This window comes from Halyomorpha halys, unplaced genomic scaffold (genome assembly GCF_000696795.3).
Source record: "Halyomorpha halys isolate HHAL.00 unplaced genomic scaffold, Hhal_1.1 Scaffold1816.1, whole genome shotgun sequence".
In the NCBI taxonomy this organism is placed as follows: Eukaryota; Metazoa; Arthropoda; class Insecta; order Hemiptera; family Pentatomidae; genus Halyomorpha; species Halyomorpha halys.
In genome coordinates this window covers 51,494-61,102 of record NW_027107910.1, presented here as the reverse complement: position 1 = coordinate 61,102, position 9,609 = coordinate 51,494, and the positions used below count along the sequence as shown (strand labels likewise).

Genomic DNA, 9,609 nt, shown 5'->3' with positions numbered 1-9,609 from the left:
AATCTTGGGAAGGAACCACCCAAAGCTATTACTTTAATAACATTAGAAGATCCCATAGTCAACTTCTTTTCAGATGCCTCGAAGGATTATCAGGTTGCTAAGGATGAGATATTGAGAACTAATTGATTAGGAGTTTAAAATGAAAGGAAGTATATCTATTCCGAGCCAAATCTCCAACATAAGGGATGTTGAGGTCTTTATGAATCAGTTTATTTGGGACATAAGAAGCATCAAGGATTTTGGATTTGATAATTTTTTTTAAGCATATGGGAAGTTTAAAGCACCCGTCAAGTAGAATATAAATCTACAAGCAGTTTCTTGTCATTTCAGTTTAGTATGGAGATTCCAAATAAGTCTCTTTTCCTAAACCTTTACTTCCTTTCATAAGGACCTAGACCTCCTTCACAACACAAGGCTAGTTCCCTACAGTGTGAAGTTTCCTTCATACAAGGACCTACAGCTAGTTCTAGTAGGACCTCATTCCCTTCACGACTGTAGGCTGGTTCCCAACAGAGTGAAGTTTCCATTCTGCGAGGATTTACGGCTAGTTCCAGTAAAACTCATCCTGCCAATTCAGCTACCTAACTTACTGATTGCACAGGCATCGTCGAGACCTTCTGGTGTTTAGTACATCATATCTAAAATTGGAGTCAGAACTAATTAATTATTCACAACCACCCTCGACAATCAGATCTGAGTTAGTTACTTTTACTGCCACAGCCGACATTTTTAAAAATGTATTTCATATCACTAATGCTGATTTATCAATAAGTGTTTTCTAACTCTTCAACCAAAGTTCCAATGTCACCAAGACTTAATAATAGTATAAAGAATTTCTTATTTTAAATGATAAAAGAAAACATGAAAGATCTTTCTTTATTATTCCTAAAAATTGTGTTAGGTTGATTGCACATATTTAAATTTACATATAGAGTTAATTTCTGACAATAAATAGATTAATAAACTTTAATAGAAAAAATATACAAGTGAAAGAAATGTTAATCTCTGTAAATAGTAGTGTTTTAAACAATACTAGTAAAGTAGCACCCCGATAAACGATACTATCATTTCCACACCCTTAAAATCTTCATAATGATATAATTCTACTTCATAAAAGTATGAAAATTTGCGAGTGCTATAACATTTACAAAAGATTACTTACAAAGAATTCTTATTACATTGTATTAGACCAGCGGTTCTCAAACTTTTTTCGCCATGCCACTCTGTTTGGGCTAAACAAAGTTCTTTAGGTGAACTAAAAAAAAATTTAAATGTTACCTAAATTATTCATTAAATGGTTGAGAAAGTAGGAAAATATAAAAACTGTGCAAAATAAATGATGGGATGCACTATATATTTGCACACTTTGGGACACACCGCTTTGAGAACCGCTGTATTAGACTACCGTGGGATGGCAGAGGAGGAGAAATATACATTTTGATTACGTTTTACATTCCTAACTACCTGGATTTTTAAAACTGAATGCCTGCAAAAATAAGCACAGCTGCAACTTTTGAATAAAAAGTAATAACTATAATCTAGGGTAATCTTTAAAAAATAAAATTGTCAAATACATCAAGTTGTTTGAACAATTAAATAAAAAAAGAAAAAGATATTCACAAGCTGTATGATATAATGGCACAATATTTGAGTGGTGGTTCCTAAACTAGAGTCAAAGATTTTCAAAATGATGTTTAATTAAACATCAATTTAAGCAGAAATACAAATTATTTTATCAAATAATTATGTTCATGTTAAAAATAATATTTTGGTTTCCTTAGGGTTTTTTAAAGTACATTAGAACCCTCATTATCTGTCCAAGTCAGGAAGTAAGGCGAGTCAGTTAATCTGAAGTATATAAAAAACTCATATGTTAAGTAACCTCATATATTAGATAAAAATTAAAACATAAAACTAAATTTAATTAACGAGGTCACATGATGAACTTGAATATGTTAGACTAATTTAATATGAGCTGGACTCCAACAGGTACCCTAGAAAGCAGAATCCAGAGATTTGAACGGAAACTCCTTCATACAACACAGAAGCAAATTGGGATCAGAGCCTTAACACATTGGGGAGAACTAACAGTGAATTGCTTGTAGAGACTGATCCGTCAATATCTCACGATATGAAGGCAGGTTAAGATGGGCGGGACGTGGCTCGAAGAAATCAATCCATCAGGACACCTCTATACAATAATGAATGCCAGTATAGTTGGCAAGAGACCATGTGGGAGGTCAAAAACCAGATGGAAAGACAGAATCAACCAAGATGTGAAAGAGCTCAAGACAGGTAAGAGAAGGCAGGTTCCGACGGCCAAAGATCTACGAGGTCTGTAAAGCCATGACATAATTTTTATATCAAATAAAAAAATTTGAAAAAGTTGAATACATGAGTTTTAAAAATTCTTCCCAAACGACCATTCTAGATGGTAGGCTAAGTGGGTCCTCCGAGATTATCGGATGTCACAGATCCTTACAGGACATGGACAGTTCTGGGGAAAACTGCAGAGCTTTTGAAGGAACATTGACCCCAGTGGCCCATGTTTGGAGTTCCTGAAACAGCAGGATTACTCCCCCATGGGACACAGAGTCTGGCTGTCAAGAAAGACCAGGATTTGCACCCTCCCTGAGTCGGACTTCCCCTGTCTCCTCTTCTTCAGGGAGTTCGTTTACAGAAGGAAGAAGGTGATGGGCCCCAAGCATTTCACAATGGGAAGGGCTTGACCACCCAAAATCGGTGAGCCATGAGAAAAAGAGGAAGTTGACCCAGACTGAGACGAGGAAATCTGGACCAGCCTGGTGGCACCCTGATGGATACGGAACAGGAGGGTTGGACCTACCGGATAGATGCAGCCCCATCTCCAACTCACAGAGTTTACTCAACAGAATAAATAATTATCTTCCAATGCCTTATTCAAACCCATAATAGCCCAGTGCCTAAATGAGCAACAACGCTCCCCAGTTATATTTAAATTGATTGGCAATATGGTTCAAAAATCAAGATGTCGTCCAAAACTTGATATAATGTGTAATAAATATTTTATAGGTTTCATATTTATTATTCAGGAGTGGAGCCTTTCCAAAGACAGTTTTACTCAGCAGTAAAAATAAATAATATGATATTTATTTATTTCACTTCATTTCAATAAAAAACAACAACCGTTGTACCAGAGGGAGTTGAAGCGTCATGTCTGCAGCAGCACCAGTATGTTCTGGCCTGAGTGGGTTGGCTTTTCATTCATGGTGGTCCCATAGAACAAAAACTCAATTCTCTCACTATGGTTAGAATAGGTAGGTTACCTCTGGATAATCTCCTTCCCATATATCAAAAATGACCAGGAAGGTCATTAAAAAAAAAGAAAAAGAAAAACCTCCAGTACGTCAGAAATGACCAGGTAGGGTATACAAAAAAAGGAAACAGATTACAACAAACGATAGCTGCACAAACATAATTAACCCTTTGTACTATAGCCTATAGACTCATATTTTGTACAAGCAAATTCAGCACTATATTAGTCACAAGTTTACATAGTTTATCATATATATTATTACTATTAAATACTTATAATACTAATATATAACTATATATAATAGTTACTATATATTACTATAGCTTTTGTTGTACAAAACAATAATTAGGCCAGTGGTAATGTATGGCAGTGAGACATGGACTCTAACCAAGGAAAATAGAAGAGGTTTGAGAGAGACGAGTCCTGAGAAAGATCTTTGGAGCTGTTAAAGAGGAGCACAGGAGGAGAATCAGAAGCAATGACGAAATAAAGGTATTGTATGGAGAGCCTGATATTCTCTGTGCTATTAAGAAGAGCAGGCTGCGATGGTTGGGACATGCAGAAAGGATGGAGCCCTGCATGCAACCTAAAAGGATGCTAAATGGTGTACCAAAAGGAAAAGGGGCAGACCCAGGATTTGAGAGGGATGGGAATTGAAAATTGGAGGAGTCTCGCTGGAGACTGCGAGGCATGGGAAAGAGTGGTGGCAGAGGCCCAGGTCCCCAACAGGAACAGGACTGTGGCGCCCAACAGTGAGTGAGTGATATATTACTGTATATATAGTAATATATAACTATTTTATATAATAAAGTTATGTGAAAGTATCAAGTAATTATTATATTGCTGTAGCAGTGAGTTCATTTAACGTTCATATTTAAAATTTTTTATCAATAGAGTGAAAATGAAAATAGTAATAAAAACCTATTTTTAATGTTATAACACCCAAATTTTAAATAACTTAAATAAATAACATTAGGGGAAATAAGAAAAATGATACAAGATTTGAATTAATGATATAAATGAATCCTAGATTGAATATCAATGAAAGTTGCATCTCTTAATGTTCCCATGACAACATTAGAAACAATACAAATTCTTAACGCTATCAGTTTAAAGGTTCATTGGAAACGTCTATGCCAACAACAGAGTTCATAAAATTCTGAAAGGGGTTAATTATATACAGGTACCAATTACATAATTACTTACAGGGTGATTAAGGATGTGTTTTAAAACTTAATGAATTCAGAAACAGGGGTTCAAAAGAGGGTAAGATGTCGCAAGTTGCGCCATCAATTTTATTTAATTTTTTTGGAGGGAAATGTTTAACAAAGTCATGTGAACTTTCAAAGGGAACGAGGAAAAATACATGAAACAGATATTTAACAAAAACGCACCTATACTCAACAAGAAGTACAACATAACCTCAACGTAAACAAGGAAGAAAAAATATAGATCCATTTTTTATGGTATAAGTAGTAATTCTTCAAATGGAGACATGCTAATAATAATAATATAATATTAAAGTTATAGCTGCGGATTAACAACAGAATATTTAATGGGTAATTTGAATTAATGGTAATAAATATTTTTTCTGTACTCTAGGATTATAAAAAAAATTCTACTATTTCAGAATAGGCTTTTAACTACTATAAGTTTAGGAACCACACTATAACATTACTAATCTGTACATTTCGAACAGTATTATTTTAAGTGAACATTATAACCTGATTATCAATAAATAAATGAAAGCCAAGTGCAAATAAATTATCAAAAACATACATTTATACCAGGCATCATATAGCCATGGTTGAAAAAATTATAATCTATAACAATTAAAAAGAAACAATGAACTTCTATTTCTATAAATATTCTTAGATCACTTATTGCTGACTTAATAAGTTAATGACTCATATCTAGTAAATCTAATGGATATATCAATTTAAATTCAATTTTAGATTAAATTAAACAAAAAAAGAAAAAAATCATAATACTGGCAAGTTTAGGTCCGAGTAATTTTTGACCAAATAAAATTCAATCTAATAAATAAATAGTCGAAACAAATAAATCCATAGGCACATAAAAAATTATAGGATGAAAATTTAAAAAAATAAAGTGCAAGCGTTGACTTATTACTATATACAATACTATACATTTCAAAATAGACTGAGGCAAAAAATTGGCCACTCTTTCTCGATACCTGAAAAATGAATCAACTCAATAATTTAAATGGCCATAAATTAGTTGTCATCGACACCTAATTTTAAATATACCAGCACAAGCTGTTGAAATGAGTATTATCTATAAAATAAATAAAAATCGCTTTATTATTTTTTCAATGGAAGAATAAGAAGTATACTTAAAACCTTTATTCATCTTATTAAATCAATATCATATTAAAAATTAACCATACCAATTAATATAAGTGTTTTTGGTTTTTTTGTAGTTTTATATTTCTATCATTTTCCATATTGCGGCTCCAGAAGAATAATGACGCAAATATAATATTTTTTTTTTATTTAAATTTACTTTATAGTGTTGGCAAGCTCGAAAATAGATTGACTAGATGTTTATAAATGGACATAATTAGTCTTACAAAATTCCTCCAAATGTGAATTTTCAAGTACAATTATGTCGACCTACAAACATCTAGTAAGTGCATTTCTAATTCCGCCAACACAACAAAGTCGATAACAAAGAGTTTATGATTATGTCATAATACTTCCGGACCAGCAATATGACTTCTGTTATTTATTTCAAATGCTATGGATACACAAATTATTTTTAAAAAATCAAAAACCAAAACAGATAATTAAGAGTGGCCACTTTTCTTTTTTTGTCTCAGTATATATTTTACATGAGGAATGAGAGGAAGATTTACATATTTAATTACAGGTGCGAATTCATACCTTTACTATCTCGTACAAAATTACCTTATATAATATACACAGGAGAGTTGATTCCAAAATAACAAATGATAAATATTTATTTATATTTTAAATGAAATTAGGTAAGTCGATAATAAGAAAGATAAATTTTATTTTAAGAAATCAACACTAAAATATGGAGGAAATGGACATACATTTTGAATCATTAAGTTATAAAAGACCCATACAAATTTAAGGTACCAAGTTTAATAATAATAAATCATAAATAAAACAATTGCCTAGTGATTTAATTAATAATTTCAATCTGATTTTGATCTTTTATTGAAGTCTTCTATTATGCAATTTCTCTAGTAATGATTCCATTCTTATTCTTATTACACTTCTTTTGATAAGTTAATTACTATTTATTATTATTAATTATTTTAATTACTTTATTACAATTCACAAATTTAGCAATTTCCTTGAGTTTCGTCGGAGATGCTGACAAGTTCTTTAAAAAAAAATGGCCGTTATCATCAGCTCTTAATGAAAGATCATTTTTATTTACGTCCTCACAGCTATATGTCTTTTTAAGAGTTCTAATGTACAATACTTGTTCCGCCAGCCTCCTAATTTAGAGCTCATACGTATTAGGCAGCGTTTCGCTTTCTTACTATCTCTTTCATCCCAAGATTTGATTATTTAATGAACCGTTTTGTCACAAACAGTAAAAATTACTTAATCACGCATTATTTTGTAATTTAAGCTTATTTTAAGATAGATTCTGATTAATCTGAATAATTCAACTAACCAAAATAGGTTTTATCCCAATCATATTGTATAATTAATATCATAACTGTATTTATAGAAATAATTAAGAAGAAATCATCAAAATGTATATCGATAACATCCCTTTCCTCCATGTTTTAAAGTTTGGTCAATGGCATTTTAATTAAAACTTTCACAAATAATTATGACACAAATAAAAGGAAAGTCCAAGACTAATATTTTTATTTGGATACGGAATAATATTACTGGAAAAAAAAATGGAATCAACATATTAATTATATCATCAATATTTGATCACATCAAATATTGACTATATCTAGACAAAGATAAATTTTTTATACCAGCATGAACAAACTGATATTAACCCTTTCTTTGCTCTTGTTGGATGAGGGAAGAAACTTTAAATATCGGGATTCATTAAGCAAGTCTTCCCATCTAATTGCTGGGCCCAAAAAAATAAACCATAAAAGGTTTTAAAGAAGATCAATTCTAATAAGGAAATAATAAAACATCTCTCTGCCTAATTCACGAGATATTTCTAATTTGAATATATGTCATTTAACATTTACATAAGATCATTATCTCATTAAAATAGAAATACTTAATATGATAAATTACAGAAAATTAAATTTTCAAAAATAATAACAATAGATAAATCATTTAAAGTTCCCATGTATAAATGTTCTAAGTATAAAAAAATCTCTCAACTAATTATGACAAAGAAATAAAAATAAACTATAAAGCATTAAATTAAATTATCTAAGAATTAAAATATAAAACTAATTTTCATCAAAAATGAATTAATAATGAGATCACGCCAAACACGACAGTTTAAAACCTTATGCTGAACAGAACTACCTTGATAAATATCTCTGTTAAAAAATTAAATTAGGAATTAAATAATTTTATAAAAAAAACAAAAAAAAACCTATAAGTCTGCACAAAACCAATTGAAGTTACTAGCTGCAATTTAAGAGACATCTTTGTTAACCTATAAGGCGATAGTTTTTTATTAGGCTAAAAGAAGACTTGACACTGGTACTAATCACTTATTGGTCGAGAGAGTGCTGGGGCATCTCCATGTGACCAATGAGCGGTATAGCAGGATTAGGTTGGCGTTGCCTGTTCAGCTCACTTCGCTCCGAAGGTTCCATATGCTGTCGCTCGTGGAGGACTAGGTGGTTTTTCTGAGAAAATGACTTGCCGCATTTTTCACAACGAAAAGGTTTTAATTTACAAGCACCATTAGGATACCTAAACACAAATGTAAAATTTAATTTAATTTATAAATTATTTTTATATGCTGAATATTTTACCTTTGTGATGGCAAGATTATTAATTTCTTCAGCGGTCAATGGTCAATGGTCAATATTAGCAAAGAGACTGATTGAAATGGGTTTGCCACTGCCGAAATTATTATCAATATTTTTATTTCTCTTGTATATTTCTTTTAAATCTATTTTTATTTACAATTCATTTAATGTTTCATTATTTTACATTTATTTTCGTGGCAAACCGATTTCAAACCTCTCGCCATTTGATCAATTACTATCAATGAATAATTAATAACTAGGTGTGTTTTTCGTTGTCTAAAGAAACTGAATATTTCTGCTCATTATAATTGTTGAATCTTTTGTTTTATGTTCAAGTATAAACATTGTTGTTTAGACTAATAAAGAGTGTACCTATCGATTCATCTTTATCATTATAATAGGAACACGTACTAAACCTTCAAATGAAAATATCTTATATTCTGGAACATTCTGTCCTCTAATAATATCATTAAATTTATTATAAGATTGTTTAAAACTGTTTTCTTTCATTTTTATTATATCATGTAAATATATGTAATTTATATATGTCCGATCACGGATTGATTAGTATGTTGTGTAAAGTAGCAACCCGATGTATTTGACCAGCATGGATGAATAATCTCTCTCTTTATTATTCCTCTATGTCGAACCTTTTACTTTCACCAGATTTTCTAATGAAATTTAAAAGAGATGGTCAATCTATGGAGGAGGCCTCAAACTGTAGGATTCTATTGCATCCTAGAAGACAGTGAAGTACATCGGTTACAGTCTATGTGATGTATAGCAGTTTACGAGTTGTTTTTTTTCAAATTACCCCTTTCCGGGTCATTTCTGACATACAGGGGGGTTATCTACAGGTGACCAATCTATTCTAACCATGGTGGAGGGGCAAGTTTTTCATTTTGTGGGACCGCCACTTAATGAAAAAAGTCGGATTCAAACTGGCATGCTGGGAGCAGCAGATCTTCGATTGTAAGCCCTGGGCCTAACTACCTGAGCTACGGACGGACCCAGTTTACAGGGCCTGTCCACACAAGTAACATGTTTCATCACAAATTACTCCACAAATCTTAAGATGCCTTTTAAGTCTGCCATGGCCTGTAAGAACTCCTATTAGTAATTGGAGAATAAATAGAAATAGAAATATTTAGGCCTAGGAGATTTGGTGAAAAAAGGAACAGTGGACAAAAGACACCAATATCAATCTTAAAAGTAAATATCTAACACTGTGCAACATTTGTTCACAATAAGTCATATCTTGAGATGTTTGATATTTAGGGAACTATATGGTTACTTTTCTAACAGACAAATTTTTAAAAATTCTTAATTTTTTTAAAAAATTTTTTAA

The 9,609-nt window shown here is 31.5% G+C and overlaps 1 protein-coding gene across 1 annotated transcript in view; it reads right to left on the bottom strand.

Annotated features, from left to right (window-relative positions):
- Positions 1–860: 860 nt before the first annotated feature.
- LOC106690682 (gastrula zinc finger protein XlCGF57.1) overlaps positions 861–9,609 on the bottom strand; it is an 18,935-nt gene continuing 10,186 nt past the window's right edge. Inside the window, exon 6 of the mRNA XM_014436191.2 lies at positions 861–8,202. Within this exon, the coding sequence (XP_014291677.1) occupies positions 7,998–8,202 (205 nt within the window). The 3' untranslated portion in view covers positions 861–7,997. The remainder of the gene's footprint in view (positions 8,203–9,609) is intronic.